General features: G+C 34.8%; 1 protein-coding gene across 1 annotated transcript in view; it reads left to right on the forward strand.

Annotated features, from left to right (window-relative positions):
• Nucleotides 1-25,243, forward strand: part of fw (furrowed) — a 127,190-nt gene that overhangs the window by 90,459 nt on the left and 11,488 nt on the right. The window contains exons 3-8 of the mRNA XM_065359741.1: nucleotides 7,534-7,592; nucleotides 13,863-14,072; nucleotides 14,550-14,645; nucleotides 14,851-14,973; nucleotides 22,399-22,689; nucleotides 22,784-22,933. Coding sequence (XP_065215813.1) covers nucleotides 7,534-7,592; nucleotides 13,863-14,072; nucleotides 14,550-14,645; nucleotides 14,851-14,973; nucleotides 22,399-22,689; nucleotides 22,784-22,933 — 929 coding nt within the window. The remainder of the gene's footprint in view (nucleotides 1-7,533; nucleotides 7,593-13,862; nucleotides 14,073-14,549; nucleotides 14,646-14,850; nucleotides 14,974-22,398; nucleotides 22,690-22,783; nucleotides 22,934-25,243) is intronic.

Here is a 25,243-nt window from a genome sequence, read left to right on the forward strand (position 1 = left end):
AAAGTGTTTTGAAGCTTATGAGGATATTTGTTGGAAGGTTTTCAAGCATAATGTTACTGATGTTATCAGAGCCTGATGATTTCTGAATTTTGATTTTTTTGATAATAAGTTACCGAATTTCTTCAACCGAGGTTCGACAAAGCATTTTGCGAAGACTATGATTGTTGGGTTCAGTCGAAATATCAAGAGTGTCTGTATTTCTATTGCAGAAAATATCTTTGTAAAAATCAGCAAATAGGTAATTCACATTTTTCGTGGTTTGTAGTCGCCGATTTGTTATTATGAGTTAGTGGAGGTAATATCGTTGGTTTGTTGAGAAGACTTCTAGTATGATTCCATAAAGAAGAACTGGGCGATAGGCTCACAAGATATTTTTGGTAGTTGGCATGTTAATATCCTTCCAATCTTTTCCATACATTATGGGTTAGATGATTCAAGCGATTTTTCAAGGAATAGTCTCTTGTTCTTTGCCATTGTCTTCTCAGGCAATTTTTTTTAGGATAAGTCAAACAATAGGACAAGGAAGATTAGAATTTGTTACGCTGATTTTAGAGATTGCTTTTTGAGCTTTGGAGGCAGCACAAAGAATTGTTCTAGACAGAGAGTCAAGGTGAGAGTCAATTTCAGTGCTCTGTAAAATCTCTTCAGTAATAGGTGAGTGAAGCTCTTCCGGCTCTGTTTTGAAAATAGACCAGTCAGTGGTTGTAGGAAAGGAAGTACGACAAAGGATTCCATCATTAAGTGTAATTGACGAAACTGTGTAAAGGTTTTTTGAAAGAGGAAGGGGGAGGGAATTCAACTGAAAATTTGCCGAATGGAAATAATAACAATTTTTTCGATAATTTTTATTTTCTGTTTTGGATTTTTGAAGACACGAATGTGTATTTTTTTTTCATTTTAAAACAAGAATCAAATTGGCCTGAGCGAAGCAAGGGCTAAAGTTTTTGAAAATATGATTTCGAGAGGCCTAAAAACGACGTTTTTTTTTTTTTTAGGAATTTGATTTTGAAAAAAAAAAGATGACAGACAACTTTTGAAAATTTGTATTTTGAGTTTATTCTTTCACTTGAAACTTTGAAAGTTGAATGATATTTTTTTTTTAGAATTTTCAACTTTGAAATAGAAAAGAAAACAAGCTCGAGCAGTGCGAGGACAAATGCTTTTGGAAATTTGTGTGTTTTGGGAAGTTGAAAACACAGGTTTCTTTCATCACTGGCCCTAATTTTGGCGGGCCCTGGGCAAACTGCCCCCTTTGCCTCCTTCAAAATTGAAGGGACTGACTCAAAATTGAATTCGCCAGAGCACATTGAACATTTGAATAAAATGGAGGAGGAGGAGGTCTAAAATTTCTGGTGAATGTTTTCTTTGTCGAGATCGAGGCATCATTTGACAGAGGAGGTATCCCAACTGGTAGAAAAATTTTCGAACCTGATGAAGCTGAATCGAAACAGAATGCAAAAATGCATCAACGACCAAAATTTCATATTCTGATTTTTCGATTTTAGGTGAATTTTCAAAAATCAAATTTTTGGCCCAAAAATGAGAGAAAGAAAATCAAAACTTGTACCAAATTAATCTATAAAGCTGAAATTCGGCGGGTATCTTGTTTTTGATCCCCCTCCCCCTCCTGCACTCATTTGGTAGAAAATGGTTTCAAACTATTTCGAGCAGTTCTGGAGCCATTGGCAGATTTTTTGAAGGCTGTTTTTTCCACAAAATACCCAATGAAGTTGGAAATCAAGCCCTAATTCGAACATACTGAGTCGATTGAAGGTGATTTCAAGTCGTTCTGAAGCCTCCAGCCATATTTTGGAAATAGCAGATTTTCAAAAAGTGTCATTAAAAACTGTCCAAATTAACTTTTTCTCGTACCTATGTATCAATGCGATTGGTGAGGGGAGCAGTCTTTGTGAACCTGAGGGGACTTTCCTGCTAGATGAATTATTCATGGATCACATATTCTAAGCATTTTTTTTCAAAAATTTGCAATGGAAAATTATAAAATCGAAATTAAAATTCAGCATATAAATTTGCAAGGTGATACAACACTTGGTGGTTTTTTTTGGGAGGGGGGGAGTCTGTTTCTTGGCCAAGAGATTGTCTGTCGATTTAGGTAATTCTTTCTTAGAAGATATGGTACCGGATTTTTTAAAATAATATTCGAAAATGTATGAATTTCTTTCTTTTAAATTTTTCAATTTTTTAGACTCGTCCTTTCTCCACCACCTCAAAAAATGATCAATGATTTCGGAATAGGAAAAAAAATTCATATTATTATGCCTCAAAAAATAAGGGAGGTAAATTTTTGAACCGAACAGCGTGAGATCGAAAGAGTACACAAAAATATATCACCAGAAGCTAAAAAAAGAGCATTTTTCGATTCTTGGTGTTTTTTTGAAAATCGTGGGGCAAAAATGGGAAAAAATGAATATTTTATCAATATTGAACCTATGGAAAGCTGAAATTTGCCTTGCGCAAGGTACTATGTATGTATTTTCGACCTTCCAAATTGGTTGAAAACTGGTTTGAACCGTTTTAGGCAGTTTGCTGGAGCCTCCAGCAGATTTTGAAAGTTGAAATTCCCATAAAATTTTACTTAATCGAGTTGGAAAGCATAAATTTACTCTGTACCTTATTTAATTCAATTTTCTGAATTGACTGGAGCTCGTTTCAGGGCGTTTTGGAGCCTCCAGCGACATTTTGAAAATTCCAGTTTTCCACAAAAACAAAACAAAAAAACATAAAATCTATCTAAATCTTGACGAAAACCCTGAAATGTAGTGTAAGTCCCTTTTTTTACATGTTGAGTAGACTGGAGATGGGTTTAGACCGACTCGAAGTTGTTTCAAGCCGTTCTGGAGCCTCCAGCCACATTTTGGAAATTCCAGATGTTCAATAAATACCCTAATAACCATACAAATAAATCCAGAATTCAATTTATGCCCTATTTTCGACGTGCTGAATCGACTGGAGACGGTCTCAAGCCGTTCTGGAGCCTCCATCAACTTTTTGAGTATACCTGTTCCAGTTTTCGAAAAAAAAACTCCTTTAAATCTGTTCAATGTAATGTAACTCCCAGAGTGATTTCATAATTAAAAATTTGAAGAGTACGATTTTGAACCGCTAGAGCAAGCTTTGTAAGATTTTTCGGAAAACTGGGATTTCAAAAAAAAAAAAAAAAAAAAAAATTAGAGGCTCCAAAACGACTCAGCATTGAAATTAGGGCATAAAGTTAGCTTTTCAAATTCGTTTGGTAAGTTTTTATGAAAATTTCAACCTTAAAAAATCTGCTGGAGGCTCCAGAACTGCTCAAAACTGTTCAAAACTGTTCTCAATAGATTTGGGCTCTCAAAAGTAGGGTATATTTATACCAAATTTTAGCGTTTGTGATTTATTTGATGAAATTTCAATTTTTTTTCCATTCTTGGACCCTTAATTTTCAAGAATTCAAAAATTTGGAGCCCTCAAAAACGAATTGATAGACAACCTCAGAATACATCACCAACCGAAATTTCAAGTGCTGCTAAAATTCATTTTTCGATTTTTGGCGAATTTTTATAAAATCAAATTTGGGCCAAAAATGGAGAAAAATCAAAATTTTACCAAATTGATCTATAGAGCTGAAATTTAACTCATACTCTGTTTTCAACATGTCGAGTAGGCTGGTGGTGCTTTCAAACTGTTCTGGAACCTCCAGCAGATTTTTGGAATCTCCAGTTTTCGAAAAAATACTGTAAATAGTGTAAAATGGTATTCACCATCTATAAATGTGGGTTTACCATCTCTGTGGCCCATTCGATCGATTTAGGAACAAATTTTCTATTTATTTTTGTGCCTGTTCAAATTCAAAATTTTCTCCAGCAGGTAATTAGTTTGAAAAAAATGAGAAAAATGATCGTTTGCGAATGGTGAAGGAAAAAAACTGGAACTTGGTTTGTTTGCACCATTTTTTTTACCTCTTGTGTCGATTGAAGCTGGTTTCAAACAATTCTGGAGTCTGCGGCGGATTTTCATTTTTTTTTTTTTAATAATCTCTGAAAAAAACTTTGCATATGAACTGGCAGTAACAAATTTTGAGAGTATGTGCCTGAATCGATCAAATGGGTCACAAAGATAGTGAATTGAGAGTTTTTTAGTGCTTAATTCCGTTTTCACCTCTCTAGCATGATTTTTTTGGAAAACTGAAAATTCGAAAATCTTCTGGAGGCAGACTCCAGAATGGTTCGAAACCATCAAAAATTGACTTTAGAGGTTGAAAATTTGGTACAAACCTAATTTCAGTTTTCCAGGTCAATTTGGTAGCATTTTGATTTTCTCTCATTTTTGACTCAAATAAATTTGAATTTTTAAAATTCACCAAAAAATTATAAAATGAATTTCAGCTCCTGAAATTTTGGCTGGTGGTGTATTTTGGAGTCTGCCATCAATTGCTCTTTCTCCGGTTCAAAAATTGTGATGGTTTTCCTCTCAAACTTACCTTAACTGACCTCCCCTTCCAAAAACCTTTTTTATATCACATAATGAATTAATATTAACGCTCCAGAATTTTGTTTTTCCCAATTTTTTGTCCTTTTTGATTTTCAAAAATTCACCAAAAATCGAAATATGCTCAGCTTCACCTAAAATTTTGACTGTAGATTTATTTTTGCATGCTCTCTCAATCTAGATTTGACCAGTTCAAAAATCCTTCTGCCCTTGTGAGACCATCAGGCAAAAAATCCAAACGAGGGGTGATTTCATGACACAAATTTGCTGAAACCAATTCTTACTTCTTGTATTATTTAGGCACCACCACTTCCTCAGCATATTCCCCATGCATTTTGCGGTTTTTAGGGCACTTTGCTTATCAGGTAAAAAAAATTTCACACCCACGCTGGAAGCTTGTCTGTCACAAGAAATGCAACAACACGCAAACTTCACCATCTTCTTAATCAATGGGTCAGGACATTACAAAACAATCTGCCTGTGTAAACGTCTCTATTGGCGATCGTGGTCTAGGTACTCGTACAAAGCTCAGCTCACGCCATCATGCTGAGTACTGCTATTTTAATGTCGTTAAATTGGCAATAGGATATTATTCAAAACCCGGGACGAAATGCCTGGCAGCGTCCTCCGGCTCCGGTTATTGTTTTGGCGTCGTGGTTGTGAAACAACCAAGCTCGAATCACGACTCCCTCGATACGATACACGATCGTTGGACCGAATCTTTACGTGTTGTTCTTGTATTTTTTTTTTTTTGTATTACACAAGAATATGTACAATATAAATACACACATTCTCTGCAGCTTATGCTCGAGCGTATAGTATAGATGGTGTACACTCGTACCTACGCGGAAACCTGCAGTACGTTAAATATAAAGACGAATTTTAATTATTGCGCTTTTGCATCTCGATTGGAAAGTACATACACAAAACAGATGGAATCTGTCAATAATATACATATACTCGCGCATTTCGCTACTCGTGTTCCGCTGTTACGTTTTTTTTTGTTTTGTTTTACGTAAATGCTCGTTCTCCTGCAGCCTGCTCTGTGTTTTAGTCTTGTAATTACGTAATTACCGCACACAACATAAGTACGGTGTACTTAATTAAATCATACTCGTATTTCGGGATCGCGGAAATACATCGAGAGTATCGGGAGCTAACTGGTGAGTCGATCAGCGCCAAGGAGAAGGAAATTTTGACGCTGATTGGTATCACTAACTATCGCTGACGAATATACGATATGATATAAGGTTCCGCAGTCTGGCTGTAACAACAACTGACCACCAAAACTGCCAAGGTCCGATTAGGAAAAGATACCAGACCACGCCGTTCTAGCTCTATCAAGGTTTCCTGGTGTACCTCGTTTTCATCTCGTTCGTTTCTTATTTGTATTTAATTGTTAACAAAACGTTGACTCGGGTACTATTTTAAAAAGTAAATTGGGTAATTACTAAAATAGCTTGAGAGAAGGTCGAGTCCAAATACGTCTTTTGTTTGATGGATATGATGTATGATGACGTGTTTAGATTCAGAAGAGAAGGGGGAAACGATCGAGTATGTTTTTTTAAATCATTTGCTATGTAAAATGGGTTAATTCTGTATTTTAACGTGGTCAAGAGCACTGCTGGGAAGTTTAGAGGGGTCGAATCGTAAAAATAACTCGATATTCGAATTCAGCGCCTTCAAATTACCAACAATCGATATGTCACTCAATTTTTACATTTTTGGGGGGTTTGGTCAAAATTGGGGGCTATCGTGACCCCCAGGGGCCCCAAAATCTCATTTTGAAAATTTTTGCGCCGATTTTTTCGATGTTTTCAAAAATAGGTTTCAACTTTTGTTCTGTATGAGAAAATTTTCAAAAATGATATTTTATACACAAATTCCCCCCCCCCCGCCCTCCACATTTGGGGTCAAAATTTGAAAAAAAATGTATAGCATGTGACATATCAATTGGCATGTTTTTGAGGGCATAGAACACGAATATGAAGTCAATTTTTCGATTGGACCCCTGTAAGGACCTGCAACCCTCTCCTAACCTCAAATTTGGGTCAGAATTTGATAAAAAAAAGTTTCTAGCATGTGACGTATCGATTAACATGTTTCTGGAGGGGTAGAACACGAATCTGAACTTAATTTTTCGGTTGGACTGTAACCCTCTCCTATCCTCAAATTTGGGTCAAAATTTGAAAAAAAAAATTATAGCATGTGACATATTGATTGACATGTTTTTGGAGGCGCAGAATACGAATCTGAAGTTAATTTTTCGATTGGACCCTTGTAAGGCCCTCTATCTCACTCCTCTCCCCAAATTTGAGTCAAAATTTGACAAAAAAATTTATGGCATGTGACATATCGACTGACATGTTCTTGGAGACGCAGAACACGAATGTGAAGTTGATTTTCCGATTGGACCGCTGTAAGGCCCCTGTAAGGACCCACTTGTATCCCCGAATTGGGGTCAAAATTTGAAAAAAATAATTCTACCGTGTGACATATCGATTGACATGTTTTTGGAGGCGCAGAACACGAATCTGAAGTTAATTTTTCGATTGGACCCTTGTAAGACCCTATTACCCACTCCTCTTCTCTCCAAACGACTCAAAGATATATTTCAATAGCACTTTTTTCCAAGATTTTTGATTTTTTTAACGCTCGAATGATTCAATTCCTTCGACGACTCGACTTGCCCAGCTACGACGTCAAAATACCAAAATTCCATCGCCATAATTTTACATTTATCTACAATATTGAAAGTTAGCCTAAAAAAGGAGTGCCAGGGAAGAACTTGTGACTCGATTGTTATACTCGTGTGGGTAATTTAGCATACCCTTAGGCTTTGGCACGATCTAAGTAGTTGATAAATCGTCATAATAATATTCGAACGCGGAACCCGAACCCGCAGATATCTCTAGTACTTATCCAGCTACACGTATTACTAGATCCACGTATTGTACAGTAAAAAGCACATTTCAGCGAACGTGTCTTCTGCATAAATATGTTACCAGCGACTAGCTATAGGTAGATTAATCGGCTATTATTTTGCAGGTCAAAAACAGCCGAATGTTCGTCGAACGGAGTATGGATCGGAGATTTACCTTTCTGCGGTAAGTTGCGGTTTATTGTTTGCTTTGGCTTATGGCCTTGTGGGCGATCAACGTTAGTGTACCTATGTAGCGTTAAAATATACTTTACGTACCACATTGGAGCCTTAATCGACGAGGCGATTAGTATAAATAATCCATTTTATAAGTAGTTGTGTTGTGTTGGAGAATTTTTTCAACAGAAAGGTCGCCTGATATGATTGTTAGAAGTGGGGTAATTTGAAGTAGCTGGTTTGAAATTTGGAAATAATGGTTGCATTTTTAATACTTCAAGATCAGAACTTTTAGTTTTTTTGAATCATATCTCAATTTTTGATAAATATTATGAGAATGTGGAAATTGTTGGAAATTTCTTGGGTCATTTTTTCAAGAAAATTTGGTATTTTTGAAACACATTTTGTGGGTAAAAAGAATAAAAATTTATGCTTCGACTATTATTGAGCTTCTGCATCAAAATTATAAATTTTTAGCCAATCTGACGCCTCCCATGAAAATTCGATTTTTGTCCCTAGATTTCTGAAATTTTGTGATCGATTAAGATGACTAGTAATATTGTTTTTGCCTACTGTCGAGATTTGTCTGAACCAGAAATCCTTCATTACAGCGATTTTCAATCATTTTTTGAAAAAATTCATGCCAAAAAAACATTATTTTCTTCATCAAAAAAAAAATCATGTTTTTGCTTAAACTTTGTTTTTTTGTCAAGAAGATAGCATCCTATTTATGCCCAAACGACCTTGCTTTTCTGTCAAAATCATTGTTTTTCTACCAAAAACACCCATTTTGTGCCTAAACCAAAGTTTTTTTTTGTTGAACACTCGTTTTTTTGCCCTAGCAAACGATTCTGTATAAAAAAACATTTTTGTCCAAACCTATTTTTTTTAAAAAAAGAACTTGTTTTTTCTTTGAAAAAAAACACACTTACTCTTGCACCAACCCGCTTGATTGTCTTTCAAAAATCAGTTTTTTTCTGCAAACAAACTACCTTTTTTGCCAATAACTCGGTTTTCTGCCAAAAAACATTCGATTTTTGCCCAAAAAATGTAATTTTGACAAGGCAATTAGTTCATTTTATTTTCGTGCCAAACAACAAGCTTTTTACCAAAAAGAATCAGTTTTTCGCTTTAATTCAGTTTTTGATGAAAAATTCTGTTTTCTGTTTTTTTTTCAAACTTTTTTCTCGATCAAAACGTTTGTTATAGGCCAAAAAACCCTCGATTTTTGTCCACAAAGAAATGCTTTTCTGTCAAAAACTTTTTTTTCTGTCAAAAATGGTAATCTTCTGTGTGAACTTTTTTTTGCTAAAAATTTTTTTTGTCTAAAAGCACCTGATTTTTGACCAAAAACTCCGTAGGTTTTTAATAAAATCATTTATTTTACTATTGAAAAAAAAATGGGTGTGGGGAGGGGGAAGGGTTACACTAGGTTTTCAAATGATTCCTGGCAAAAAAAAACAAAATTGAGTTTAGGTGATCAAAATATGTTTTGGCAAACTAGCAATAATTTTTGATTTTTTTGCATAAATGCTTACTCTATTTTTTGACTAAAAGAATTGTTTTGTTCCTCCCCTCCCCCCACCCAAAAACGGTTTTTTTACTCAAAAGCATTTTCCTGGACCCCGATTTTTTGCCAAAAAAGAAACATTGTACTTCTATCAAAACTGCATTAATTATCTATTATTTTTCTTATCTAACAACTTAATTATGTGTCAAAGAAACATTCTCCATACTCTTGCTCTACAAACTCGTTTCCCCACCAAAAAAATCTATTACTCATAAAAACACTTGAGTATTTTTCACTCAAACATTGTTGTTTTGTGGTCAATTTAACACTCTCATTCCCCTCCCCACCCCTGAAATTGTCTCTTTTTTCTGTAAAAGAAATCAACGTTTTTGCCAAAAACTACCATCTTGTGGTTTTTTTTTCAAAAATAAGTTTTTTTAAGTACTTAGAGAAAATTTTCCTCGACCAATTCATTTTTTTGGCCAAAACATTCGTTTTTCTAGCAAAAAGGACTTAATTTTCGCTCAAATGATTAATTTTTTGAGCTAAACATTTTTTTTTTGAAACTCGTTTTTTGCCCAAAAACTCTCATTTCTATGTCAGTATTTGAAATACTTTGATTTTCCCACCCTTGAAAAAGTATTTTTTTTTCTTTGTAAAAAAACAGTTCTGCTATTTTTTTATTTTTTTTAGCCAAAAACTCTTTTTTTGCTCAAGTATAATCAAGTTTTTTTTGCCAAAAATTCGTTTGTTTGTTGTTTTTTTTTGGTACAAAAACACTCGATTTTTGCCCAATGGGTCATTCCACGTCAATTGGACCAAGAAGTGGTAGGTGGGGTCGGCAATTTTTTTGAAACTTTTTCTGTGGAAAGACCTTCCGAAGGGATGACCAATGGCGCAAATCGCAGCCCTCTATAGCCCATTTTTAACGGCAGCCAGGGGGTGTCAAAGTTTTCAGTGAACCTAAAATATCATCAATTTCAACAGTGGATTACTCGATAACCGCGATACCTACCAAAATGGAACTTTTTCCCATAGTTAGGGGTTTTGAAAGACTTTTTGGTGATATCATAAAAATCAGTGTTGCCATTTTTTTTCGTACAAAAAATTAGCTCAAAAAGTTTCCAAACGTAGTTTTCATATTGTTCCGACTCTCAAAAATTCTGAAAAAAATATATTATAGACAACTATTCATGCTGAACAACATATTAAAAAATTAGGATGGTAACTTGTCGCAAAGTCGATTTAAAAAAATTTTAAGTTTGCGAAAAAATGTGATTTTTTGATTTAAAACATGAAACAAAGTTTTGATTGGTAAAGTTGACCCATTTGACCCCTATTTTCATGTATACGTTGATGAAAAAACACTAACACTTTGTTTTTTAGTCTAAAACTAGTTTTTTGTTGAAAACCTCATTTTTTGCCAAGAACGCTGGATTATTTTCTTTAACAAGTTTTTTTAAAACCAAAATTCATTTTTCTGACAAAATACATTCCATTATTGTATCTAAATAATTCGTTTTTTTGAACCAAAAAATCTATTTTTTTTTTGCTTCGAAAAACCTAGGTTTTCTGCCAAAAACAATTTGCTCCTCCATTAAAAAGATCACGTATTTTTTGAAAATTGAAAAATGCCAAATTTTGTAGTTCTTTTTGATTTTTAAAGTGCTGTTGCGAATTTATTTTTGAGTTTAGGTAAAAGATGAATGATGTAACTCAACATTTAGACCTTTATTAGAATATTTTGCAAAAAAGGTCAGTATTCATATTTTGCCTTTGTTTAAAATTGAGCTTGTTACTTACAACTTTTTGAAAATAATTTTGATAAATTTTAATCCTGATTTCCAGGAGAAAATGACTGAATCTGATCAGGTCTGATTATCTGGTCTGATGGATGGATGGAGATCTGATCCGATACAGTCAGACCTCTCCTATGGGTTTTGATCAGCTTTAATCTGGTCTAATGAGTGATCAATCAAGTCTGATCGGATCTTTTCAGATCTATAGGGATGATCTGATCAAAACTTCAATCTGACCAGCTACCCAATTAAATCTAGTTAGGTCTGATTAGGTCAAATTGGATGATTGGATCCAGGAAATATCCGGAGTGGATCTTCCCTGATCCCCTCCCTTTCTTCTGCCTCCCGCAGCGTGATAAAAATGATGAAAATTCAAAGCAATATTAGTCCGGCATATGACAATAGGAGTAATTGCACCCCCCCCCCCCCCCCACCGATCCTCCGGGACAACTTTTTTCTTAGAGGGGACATCCTAAGGAACATTTTAAAGCAAACTTGGCAAAAAAAAAGTTGGCCTTACTTACAAAATGGCGGCCATTTTGATTGACAGGTCAGCCAAAATCGCAGATTTTGCGCTTCAACATAGGACTTGCACGAAATTTTTCAAACCTTACAACGGTAGATCGAAAGATCATGCAAAAATTTATGACCTGTCAAAATTTTAAGTGCTCAAGTGCGTTTTTCGATTTTTGGTGAATTTTTGAAAATCCAATTTAGGCCAAAAATGAGGGAAAAAATCAAAATTTTACCAAATTGACCAAGAAAGCTGAAATTTGGAATATACCCTATTTTCGACATGCCAAATCGATTGGAAACGGTTTCAATCCGTTTTGAGTAGTTCTGGAGTCCCCAGCAGATTTTTGAAACTCTAAATTCCCACAAAATTCCATCAAATTGGACTTGTACAGCTGAAATTTATTCTAAAAACTCAATTCAATGCGCTACGAAGTACTGAAGGTGAATTTCAAGTCGTTCTGGAACCTCCAGCGACTTTTTGAAATTTCCTGAAGCCTCCAGCAGATTTTTGAAACTTTTAATTTTCACAAAATTTCATCAAATGGAGATGGAAAGCTGAAATTTACTTACACTCCCAATTTTAACACCCTCTGAAGACGACTTCGGGTGGGTTCCAGTCAATCTAGAGCATCCAGCTACTTTTTTGAAAATTACTGGAGCCTCCAGTAGATTTTTTAAACTTGAAATTCCCGCAACATTAATTTATGAAATATAGTTAGCAAGCTGAAATTTACTTCGCAGACTACATGGTGGTTTCAAATGGTTTTGAAGCTTCCAGCTACTTTTATTAAATTTCGATTTTCCAAAAAAACGCCATACAACCTTTCAAAAAGTCGCTGGAGGCTCCAAAACGACTTGAAATCCACCAGCAGTCAACTTCGTAGTGTATTGAAATTAGTTTGCAGAATGAATTTTGACTCTCCATCTCAGTTTGATGAAATTTTAGGGAAATTTAAAGTTCCAAAAATCTACTGGAGGCTCCAGTAATTTTCAAAAAAGTCGCTGGAGGCTCTAAAATGACTTGAACCCACCCGAAGTCGTCTTCAGAGGGTGTTAAAATTGGGAGTGTAAGTAAATTTCAGCTTTCCATCTCCATTTGATGACATTTTGTGAAAATTAAAAGTTTCAAAAATCTGCTGGAGGCTTCAGGAAATTTCAAAAAGTCGCTGGAGGTTCCAGAACGACTTGAAATTCACCTTCAGTACTTTGTAGCGCATTGAATTGAGTTTTTAGAATAAATTTCAGCTTCACAAGTCCAATTTGATGGAATTTTGTTGGAATTTAGAGTTTCAAAAATCTGCTGGGAGCTCCAGAACTACTCAAAACGGATTGAAACCGTTTCCAATCGATTTGGCATGTCGAAAATAAGGTATATCCCAAATTTCAGCTTTCTTGGTCAATGTGGTAAAATTTTGATTTTTTCCCTCATGTTTGGCCTAAATTGGATTTTCAAAAATTCACCAAAAATCGAAAAACGCACTTGAGCACTTAAAATTTTGACAGGTCATAAATTTTTGCGTGATCTTTCGATCTACCTTTGTAAGGTTTGAAAAATTTCGTGCAAGTCCTATGTTGAAGCGCAAAATCTGCGATTTTGGCTGACCTGTCAATCAAAATGGCCGCCATTTTGTAAGTAAGGCCAACTTTTTTTTTTGGCAAGTTTGCTTTAAAATGTTCCTTAGGATGTCCCCTGTAAGAAAAAAGTTGTCCTGGTGGATCGGTGGGGGGGGGGTTGCAATTACTCCTATTGTAATATGCCGGACTATATTCTCATAGTAAAACTTCTCCATGCAGATTTTTATACATTTCAATGCAATTTTACCCAGATATTGTCCATACATGTACCTACCTACTTTGAAGAAAAAGAAACACGATGTTAGATGACTCAGGCAACATTTATACACGTTGATTTGAAACAAAAAAAAAAAATGGTGGAAACGTTTCTTCAGTAATTAATCACATAACAGCGAATGGATTTAGTGGTCAGCTGCGTGCAGCGACGTCTTGGCCATGGTAACAATGGTCGTATAGTTCGTACAAAGCTTTGAAAAGGTGAAAGTGCATATGAGCTGAGATACACTACGTAGACATACAGCACTATGCACGATTATCTTAGACTCTATACTACGCAACGCAGGCAGGTATTAAATTTCAAAGCTAACATTCACTTGCGAAGGTTTCCGTATCTGTTTACTCAGCATACCTCTACCTATATAGCATAGGTACTGTATATATCGAGCAAATCAGCCGTAAATCTCGCATCTGGAACGCTTTTATAATATGTAGATATAGTACAGTTTGTCGTATACTCTATGTCAGGTCTCTTCCATACACGAAAATTGCGAATTCGTCTGCGCCCTTGCTTAAAAATTAGTTCCATTACCTTGCACAATGGTCGACTATTACAAATACAGTCAATCTCATATAAACCTGCGTTGATTTGTTTGTACTGCAGGTGTGAACGTGGCAGTTCGAAGGCCGACCAATCAGTCGTCAACTGTACGAGGTGGAGGTGCTGCAAATGCCAACGATGGCGAAAAAACCACCGTCCACGATGGCAAAAGATGTACGGAAACGATGAAGGAAACCTCACCCTGGTGGCAGGTTGATTTATTGAAGCCATATCCTATCCGTGTCGTCAGAGTTACCACTAGAGGATGTTGCGGTGAGTATTTTCACAACGTTTCCGTTTTCTTTCTTTTTTTTTAATTACCTAACGTGCTGACTGCTGCTGGATGACCGCGAGGTAATTATTACACCTTATAAGACAGTTGAATGCTTGACGCATTATACTGAAGAAATTCCATATCTCTCTCTCTTGGCAAGTGTAATAACCCTGCTATGCGAAAGATTTGCGGAAGATGGCATAGTGTCATCCTACTACAGAGTACAGAGCGCCTACGCCATCGTCTGCGTGATCTCTGTGGTGTGGTGTTGTGACCTTCTTCGAATTCTGTGTATGTAAATTCTGTGTCACGAACAATGCTCACGTATACTTAGTCCCATCGATTGTTTGTTTGTTTCTTTGAACAAGATGTTGTAGAGAATATGGCTGCATTCAGCAGCAGGTACCATACACTGAGTCTCGACTAACATACTGACCTTTTGAAGTACATATTTGTGTTTTGAATTTATGTTGCAGGACATCAGCCATTACAAGATCTTGAAATCAGAGTCGGTAATAGTAGCTTGGAGTTGCAAAGGAATCCGTTATGCGCCTGGTTTCCAGGCACCATAGGTAAGTTTGAGTTGGAAATTAATGTAGAATGATTTTTATACGATTACTACGAGTGTGTGTGTATCCATAATCCAGCATCATCCTTGGAATGGACAGATGCTTTATTATACTTATATTGTAGTACATATACTACAAAGTGACACTGACACGACTTATAGCGATGGCGATGGCGGCGTGACGATTAATTTGTTTTGATATGTTACAGAGGAAGGTGTAACCAAAACGTTTACTTGCGCTCGTACCATAATTGGGCAACATGTGTTTATACAACTGGTTGGAACCGAAGGCTCGTTATCTGTATGCGAAGTAGAAGTATTCACTACTGATGGTAAGTCGTTAATGTTAATTCGCTGCTTAGCTAGATACAGAGGACACAGAGGAGATGAGGAGATACAGTGGCAACATTTTATCGCGGGTGGAGCTCGAGTTGCGATGAAAAAATATGTATGTAATATTATTTAATCCGCGTTGAAATTTCACTTTCTTGAGGAAAAAAACGCGCGTAATAGATGCTCGTTGGAGGCAGTGATGCGATTATGTAGTGGTGGTGAAGTGGAGAGGGTATAAGATGAGCTAAGGAAGTGTGATTCCGTTTCGGAAGTCGGAAAAATGTGGAATAGAAGCAGTATTTTGAGGTGAAAAAAAACTAGAGAATGAAATATGTGTAGCGACGAATTTACATTTAATTTTATACGTAGGTGGTTTTGAACGAATAAAGAGTATTATTTGAGGGCAACGGGAGACTGAGAAGTGAGAAATGTGGAAAATACTTGTGTACTTTTGGAAACATAGACCTCAGGGGTGTTGAAAAAAATTGTCAAAAATCGATAGAAATTCGCCTATATTTACAAAATATATTCAAAAAAGCCAAAAAGCTGATAAGCAATGTTAAAAGGGGAAATTTTGCAAAAATGGTTCATACGAGTACTATTGACAAATTTATTCTAAACCAGATTAAAATCGGTTTAAAATGAAGAAATTCTCGATAAAATATCAAACAACTGTATGAAATTTTGCGAAAAAGTCTTTCTCTAATTTTGAAAAAAATGGGTGAAATTTGCACAAAAATTGCCGAAGAAACGTGAAAAACAACGAAATGATGCTGAAATTTCACGAGGAGGAAGTGTCTGCAAAATTTGCTTAAAATTTTAACAAACTTACCTAAAATAAAACTGTCAGAAAATCGTGGAAAAATTTTTGAAAATTGCAGAAAAAATCAGAGAAAATTTCATACACATTGTTAAAGATTGAAAAAAATGATGCTGAATTTTGAACTACACCTATGAGTGTGAATTACTGCCAAAAGTGCAACTTTCACTGTGAACTATTGTAAATTACAAGTATTTCATTCGATATCGAAAAATAACTCATTATTTTATTTAATTTAGGTACCTTAAATTACGCGAAATTACAGAGATTTTACCGAAAATTACTCGTAATTGTGTTTGTAATGAATTATTTTCAAAGAAATTCAATCAGATACATATTTGGTATATTAGGTACCTACTTGTATACTACTCGAATAGAAAAATTACCAATGAATTTACACCAAATTGGCTTAATTGACAACATTTCTAATAATAACCGGCAAACTTTCCAGTAATTACCCAGAATTACCAATAATTACCCAAAATTTCCAGTAATTACTCAAAAGATTGAACTACTTATTAGTACTGTCAGTAATTACTCAAATGGCAAAATTCCCAAAATGACCAGTATTTAACCCCACGCCCAAAATGACCAGTTATTACCCCAAAATGACCAGTATTTATTATTTAACCCCAGGCCCAAAATGACCAGTTATTACCCCAAAATGACCCGTAATTACCCCAAAATTACTCGTAATCAGTCCAAAATTACCGGTAATTACCCCAGAATTACCAGTAAATTACTGATAATTTCGGGATATATTACTGGCGTCTGGCAGTAATTTATTCCAGAATTACGAGTAATTATCCCAAAATTTCCCGTAATTATCCCAAAATTACCGGTAATTATCCCAAAATTACCGGTAATTACCACTAAATTACCGGTAATTACCCCAAAATTACCGGTAATTACCCCAAAATTACCGGTAATTACCCCAAAATTACCGGTAATTACCCCAAAATTACCGGTAATTACCCCAAAATTACCAGTAATTAACCGACATGAGTCTTGTTTCTAAAATTTTGTTTGTTTCCTAACTTTGATTCACAACTAATATCAAGTGAAATTACCCTAAATTTACAGGAAATTACTGGTAATCACCCAAATCGAATCTTTGTTTTTTTGAAATTAAGTAGCTAATTTTGAAAATTATTGTAGGCATCATGAAAATTTTTGGCACTTGGTAAAATACGGGTAATTTACCTGAATTCATTTACTGTAAATTACTGTATATTTACCCCCAGATTACCAGGTATTTACCGTAAATTACCGTTAATTACCTAAAATGCATTTTTCAAAGTGGGAATCAGTGATAATTTTTGGAAAACTTTTGGCACCATAGGTGTAAGGCATTTCCGTGATTTTGGGTAAATGCGGGTAAGTTACTGTAGGTATTACGTATTTACATTGAATTGTCGTTTATTTAGCCAAAAATTACCATATTATGCGTTGATATAATGCAAAATAAAAGTTGAAAATGTGGTAAAAATACACAACATGTAATTTAAATTGCGTCAGATTGCGCATTAATTGTCAAAAAATTTTTTAAAATGATTCAAGTTGTTATGAAGACTGCTGGAAATACATTCGAAATTCAGAAAAGTAATAGGTACCTCTGCAATCAACTCAGATCTCCTGAACACGAACCTCACTCCGTTGCATGGAGATTTATCCTTATTTAATTATCGATTTGGCTACTCATATTGATTGGATTTTATCATCTTAATTTTAAAAAACCGCCTAATTTACTTGTCGTGCGACACGCAAATCTTTGAAAATCAATGAAAAAAATTTCAAAATGGCGCTGGATTTAGTGAACATTGCATGAAAATACGTATCTAAAAAAAAATCATCAAAATGGACAAAAAAAAGCAGTGATACGAGAATCGTTGAAAATTCGAGAAAAAAAAAATTTTAAAAGTTGAAATGTTATTGAAATTGGGAATAAAGTTGTACAAAAAATGTTTAAACTGGAAAGTTATGAAAATAGAGCCAAATCATGGTCGAAGATGGTTAAAAATTTTGTAAAACCTTGTCAAATCAAGGAAAAACACAAGCAATTAGCCAAATATTGAGTAAAATTGCTGAAAAAAAAATGAGAAAAATAATGCTATAAATAATGAAAAAATTTGTATAAAAATTTTGCATAATTATAAATGAAAAATTGACAGAATTTCGCGAAAATTATTTTTAAAAAAATGAAAAAAAAACAAGTTGAATAAACAAAAATTGTGTGGAATTTTTCTAAAGTTGCTTATTTTTCGATAAAAAAACATCAAAACTGGAATATTTACTTGAAAGTTTCGCAGAAAAAAATGACTCAAGTTGTTGAAAATACTGCACAAAATTAGGGTGAAGTCTCTTCTGAAAGGAAAGTTTTAAATCACAGGTATGTTTTTTGGTCAAGCTGACCCAATGTTTAGAATTCCTAAAAAAAATAAGCGAAAATCATTTTTTGAAAAATTGACATAATTTTAGCAGTTTGGTCAAATCAAATTGAATCCAAGAAAAGTGTCAATCTAATCTGGTTAAATAGGTCTGATGAAATTCAATCAGGTTTCTGGTACATATATTGGGTCTGATCAGGTCTAAACAGATCTACTCGTAATTTAATCAAATTGAAAAAATTCAAAAGTGCAACAAAAACCTTCAAAATTTTGACGTTAAAACTTCTTTTATTATTTTTTGTACCTCACAAATTGTAAATTTTCTAAAGCTTTCACCCTGGCCTCGCTCGAGCAAAATTGAAAATATTTTGTTCTTTTTTTGAATTTGATTTTCAAAGGGCAAAAAAAATCTAAAAAAAATAAAAACACACTAAAAATAACATAAAAATTGAGAATTTTTGATTTTTGATCTCAATACTTACCAACCTTGCAATAGAACAAATCAAATTGTTTATCTGGTATAAAAGCATCGTTTTTGCAACTCCTCCTTCCAAAATTTGTTTCAACCACATCTGGGTAATTATCACGAAAAATACTGGCGGGGGAAGGTGGGCTGGTATAATAATTTGTGAAAATTTCAGTCTCCACCTCCCTCCCCCCCAATCCGCGACATATCTTTTTGCCACGCCTCAGAAAATTCGCGAATATTGAATGGTCCAAAATTGGAAAAAATCCAAATTCAACGTAAGCCAATAACTAAAAGTGTACCTGACTGAAAATAACCAGGATGCATCAACAAATAGATAACCGATTAACTTCGAATAAATCGAAGGTCACAATACATTTTACAACATCTGCACGTAATAGAGTTGTCAATCAATCAGCGAATAAGTCAATCAGACTTTCAATCAATCATTTTGAGGATTAGGATACGAAACAAGATTTCTTTGCTTGGTAAACAGTTTTGTTCTTCACACTCCCTCCCCTTTCCTCCTATTTGAAATCTCCAAATCAATTTAATTAGATAATCCATTTTTTAAAAACCATTCTCTATTCGTAAAAGACTAGAAATTTGGCAAAGAGGGTTGAACCTGTCAAAGAATTCCTCCTTTGAGCAGAGAGGTTTTTCAATTCGAGTTTTCTTATATGTAGATCTAGCACTTCCAGAACTGCATCAGCCTCTCCCCCTCCCCCTAATCAAATCAATTGGAAGTTTCCTGTGCTTGGATCAGTGAATTTTGAACTAAAGTTTTTTAATGTCTCTATCAATTTCCCAATCTGCAACCACCTCTACCCCTCCCCTTCCCAATCATCTCTCAAGGTACAAATCCTGCCTATTAGTCCGGCATATGACAATAGGAGTAATTGCACCCCCCCCCCATGAATCCTCTGGGACAACATTTTTCTTGAAGGGGGCTTCCTAAGGAACATTTGAAAGCAAACTTGCCAAAAAAAAAGTTAGCCTTACTTACAAAATGTCGGCTATTTTGATTGACAGGTCAGCCGAAATCGCAGATTTTGCGTTTTAACATAGGACTTGCACGATATTTTTCAAACTTTACAAAGGTAGATCGAAAGATCATGCAGAAATTTATCACCTGTCAAAATTTCAAGTGCTAAAGTGCGTTTTTCGATTTTTGGTGAATTTTTGAAAATCGAATTTAGGCCAAAAGTGAGGGAAAAATCAAAATTTTACCAAATTGACCAAGAAAGCTGAAATTTGGGATATACCCTATTTTCGACATGCCAAATCGGTTGGAAACGTTTCAACCCGTTTTGAGCGGTTCTGGAGCCTTCAGCAGATTTTTGAATCTCGAAACTCCCACAAAATTCCATCAAATTGGTGTTGCAAAGCTAAAATTTATTCTAAAAACTAATATCAATACGCTACGAAGTACTGCAGGTGAATTTCAAGTCGTTTTGGAGCCTCCAGCGACTTTTTGAAAATTCCTGAAGCCTCCAGCAGATTTTTGAAACTTTAAATTTTCACAAAATTTCATCAAATCGAGATGGAAAACTGAATTTTACTCTACACTCCAATTTTAACAATCCCTGGAAACGACTTCTGGTGGATTTCAAGTCATTTTAGAGCCTCCAACGACTTTTTTGAAAATTACCGGAGCCTCCAGTATATTTTTGAAACTTGAAATTTCCCCCAGAATTTCATCAAACTAAGATGGAGAGTCAAAATTCATTCTGCAAACTAATTTCAATACGCTACGAAGTTGACTGCTGGTGAATTTCAAGTCGTTTTGGATCCTCCAGCAACTTTTTGAAAGATTGTATGACTTTTTTTTTTGGAAAATTGAAATTTCCTAAAAGTACCTGGAAGCTTCAAAACCATTGGAAACCACCATGTAGTCTGCGAAGTAAATATCAGCTTGCCAACTCCATTTGATAAATTAATGTTGGGGAAATTTCAAGTTTCAAAAATCTACTGGAGGCTCCAGTAATTTTCAAAAAGTCGCTGGAGGCTCCAAAACGACTTGAAATATACCTGCAGTACTTCGTAGCGTATTGAAATTAGTTTTTAGAATAAATTTTAGCTTTACAACTCCAATTTGAAGGAATAATGGAGTTTCGAGATTCAAAAATCTGCTGGAGGCTCCAGAACCGCTCAAAACGAGTTGAAATCGTTTCCAACCGATTTGGCATGTGGAAAATAGGGTATATCCCAAATTTCAGCTTTCTTGGTCAATTTGGTAAAATTTTGATTTTTTCCCTCATTTTTGGCCTAAATTCGATTTTCAAAAATTCACCAAAAATCGAAAAACCCACTTTAGCGTTTGAAATTTTGACATGTGATAAATTTTTGCATGATCTTTCGATCTACCTTTGTAAAGTTTGAAAAAATTCGTGAAAGTCCTATGTTAAAACGCAAAATCTGCGATTTCAGCTGACCTGTCAATTAAAATGGCCGCCATTTTGTAAGTAAGGCCAACTTTTTTTTGGCAAGTTTTCTTTAAAATGTTCCTTAGCATGTATCCTTTAAGAAAAAAGTTGTCCCGGAGGATCGGAGGGGGGGGTGCAATTACTCCTATTGTCATATGCAGGACTATATTGCAGTTCTTCAAAAACGTTTTTTCTCGTCACAGCATCCATTTTTTTCGTCGAATTGAGCTGTTATGCAACGCCATTTGAATAATAATCTTAAACGATGCGATTTCTGGCCCCCTCTGGCCTCTATCTGGCTAATTTACTATATCACGTAGTAGCAAGGTATTATAAATCACTCGCTCGTATCGCTGCGGCTCGGCGGTATCTTTCGTAAATCATAAGTGGCGATTAAATGCGAGTTATGCGATGCTGTGCTGTGTTTTGTGTTTAATTTGAACGTAATTTTTAAAATTATTCCACATTTTTGGCATTATAATGCGTACTGTACAGTGCACAGTGTACGTTGCCTAAATAAACGCCACGTATACCTACGGTTTACTTAGGTAGTCCGCGTAGTCGAGGTATTCGAATATAAAAGCGAGTAATTTGATTAAGAAATATTGTCTTTTGTGCTAACCGTGCTGGCTATGGAAGAGAGAGGAGCTACAATGGGGGGAAAATGACAACAAGGGACGTTATTGAGGTGCAAAATTTTATAATTGAGCTATTAGGTGTGTAGGTATGAGGTATGAGACCTATTTAAGTTGATAGTTTATTTACATAGTACGAGAAATACGAGTACGTATATTTAAGCCATATTTGACCACATAGGTGGCTATACTTTGCTAGGTTAGGTTAGGTTAGGATAGGTTGAGCGTGAAATCATGCATCAAAGCGTCAGCTCGCGATGTTGTGGAATAAAAGTAAACGTAATAATGGATTCAGTAATAATGGTGGCCAATTATACTCGTATAGTACTCCGCGCTTGTTTAATCCTTTTGTGAATATATTTAACGAGTATAGTAATATAAATAAAGTTGAAATTTCGCCTGTGTGAGCTCGACTCGGCTCGACTTGCACAGCGATGGGTAATTATTAAGAATACCGACGACGAAGCGAGCTCGCGTAGCGCGTACCTATATAAAAGTGAAAATGCTAATGGCTAATGGCATGTAGAGCGATTTAAGGCATTCATTAATCAAAACGTAATATAGAGAGATTTCTTTTAAACGACTATACGATGCGATGTGTGTGATGTGTTTATATGTAGGTGATGTCCAATTTGGTCAACTATATATTTAATGCGAGTGATTAAGTATAGGTATATGATTATGTTACAGAATTTAGTAACGACCGTTGCGCACCTACTGGACTTTCGAACGATGCTGAACTGGCATCTTTTAGCAGAACGTGCTACGAGTTCAATGTCGGTAAAGGAGGATCGTTCGACGAAGCCAGAGCCAGATGTAGACAAAATAACGGCGATTTGCTGCACGGATTCAAAGGTGCTACGACCTCTTTCCTTATGGGTGAATTGGAAAGGAGGAAGGATAAAATGAAAACTCAGCTGGTTTGGATCGGAGCCCAAAAAGAACCTGGGGTGTTGTCGAGGACGTGGAAATGGGTCGATGGTAGGCTACCTATTTTTTTTTTAATATGATGATGTGGTGGAGGTGGAGTTGCGGAGGTATTTTAATTTTTTTCGGTTTGTTTTTTCGATTGTAGGTGAGGTCATCAGTAAGCCATCGTGGGGTAAAGATCAGCCTAATAATTATAACGGTGAACAGAACTGCGTTGTGCTCGATGGAGGAAGAAACTGGCAGTGGAATGATGTGGGATGTAATTTAGATTACTTGTTGTGGATTTGCCAGAATAGTAAGTTGATCAATAAAATGTGACTTGAATGATTTTTATTCGATTAAGTGTTTGGATAACGTGTTTGGTGTGATTCGTGTTTTGAAACGAAGTTAGATCGAAAGACCATATCCTAAACCTCTCGTAACCAAAATTTCAAAATGCTGAATTTCATTTTTGGATTTTTGGCGAATTTTTGAAAATTTAAAAAACTTAAAAAAACTGTTTTTATGGAGAAATTTAAATATTCCCGCAAAAATGTTTTTTGAACAATTTTGTGGAAATTTAAGCTCAAAATTAGGGAATGATCTATGGAGTTTTTGAAAAAAAATGTCATGTGACGAATCAAAATAAGTTGAAATTCCGCAAGAACTTGTTAAATATTGACAAAAATGTTTTTTGAGCAATTTTGAAGACATTTGAACTTCACATTGAGGCATGATTCTTCAAAATTCTTCAGAAATACTCGAGACACATTTTCGTTGCAATTTTTGGAATTTTCGCGAAATTTTAACCTACTTTGATAGGTCGCATGACCCTGTTTCAAAAATCTCAAAAATCATTATCCAACTTTGACTCAAAATTCTTCAAAAGTGCTCAAAAACCAGTTTTGTCAAAATATTTGAATTTTTTGCCAAATTTTAACCTATTTTGATAGGTCGCATGACCCTGTTTCAAAAATCTGAAAAATCGTTTTCCAATTTTGACTCAAAATTCTTCAAAAGTGCTCAAAAAACATTTTTGTTAAAATATTTGAATTTTTTGCCAAATTTTAACCCATTTTGATAGGTCGCATGATACTATTTCAAAAATCTTAAAAATCATGACCCAGGGGGGGGGGGCTTGAAAATGTTACAGTGCTCTATTGCGCGAGTGGATGGCTCAGACGTAATGACTCCTGCGTAGCCATTCTTGTGCTTTTACAAAATTTCATATTATAATTATAAAATATCGTTGGAACCTCTTCTAAAGACTTAAAAAAGCATTAAAATCGCCAAAAATTTATCAAAAAGTAATAAAACATTCAAAAAATATTTTCAAAAACATGAATAAATGTTTAAAATTGCTGTAAAACACCAAAAGATTGATGAAATATCCGAAAAATTCCTCAAAAATACATTAATAACAGCTTAAAATGATGTAAAAAACTCATGAAAAAACATTTAAATTACTGAAAATGACCAAAAAGTAATGAAATTTCTCTGAAATGTGTCAAAAATTCGTGAAAAATTGTGAAGAAACTCATAAACATTTGTTAAAAGTAATCAAATATCGGTAAAATCATTAAAAGTCGCCAAAAAGTCATTTTTTTGTGTATTAATGCCAATAAATTTCAAAATATCGATTAAAAATAGCAAAATTTTGGAAATTGACGATAATGACCAAAAAGTTGGCACCACTGCGTTCTAAAATAGTTCCCCTAAAGCTCTTTAATACAAGTATGGAAATAGATTATACTCTTAAGAAAGTCATAGGATTTTAGGTAAGTTTTACGTACTGCGCAGTGCGCGAGCAAGCATCAAATCAGCTGTTCACGTACAACGTCGCACCACATTGGTTGCTCCACCCACCACCATCGCGTGACGACACCAACCTGCCATGCGCAGTACGTAACACATACGTAAAATGCTATGACTTTCTTAAGAGCATAATCTTTTTCCATACTTGTATTAAAGAGCTTTAAGTTCCCCAGTTTCCGAAATGATAATTTTCGATTTTGTGGAGCATTATTTATTTTTAGAATAACAACCTTTTTACAAAAATCGCCTCGAAGTCGAAATTTCGAGTCACCCACCCCCCCCCCCGTTTTGATTAAAGATGAACCTATGTAAAAGTATTCAAAATTCACGATGCGACCTATCAAAATGACTTGAAATTTCGCGAGAAATCCAAATATTGTGACAAAAATATTTTTTTGAGCATTTTGGAAAAATTTTCTGCTGAACATTGGGTCATGAACTCATGATTTTTGAGATTTTTGAAACAGGTTCATGCGACCTATCAAAATAGGTTAAAATTTTGCGAAAAATCCAAATATTGCAACGAAAATGTTTTTTGAGCATTTTTGATGAATTTTGAGTCAAAAGTTGGATCATTATTTTTGAGATTTTTAAACAGGTTCATGCGACCTATCAAAATAGGTTAAAATTTGGCAAAAAATTCAAATATTGTAACTAAATTGTTTCTTGAGCATATTTGAAGAATTTTGAGCCAAAAGTTGGATCATGATTTTCTGAGACTTTGAAAAAGGGTCATGCGACCTATCAAAATAGGTTAAAATTTTGAGAAAAATTCAAATAATGTGACGAAAGTGTTTTTTGAGCATTTTTT

Source organism: Planococcus citri, chromosome 4 (assembly GCF_950023065.1).
Source record: "Planococcus citri chromosome 4, ihPlaCitr1.1, whole genome shotgun sequence".
Lineage (NCBI taxonomy): Eukaryota > Metazoa > Arthropoda > Insecta > Hemiptera > Pseudococcidae > Planococcus > Planococcus citri.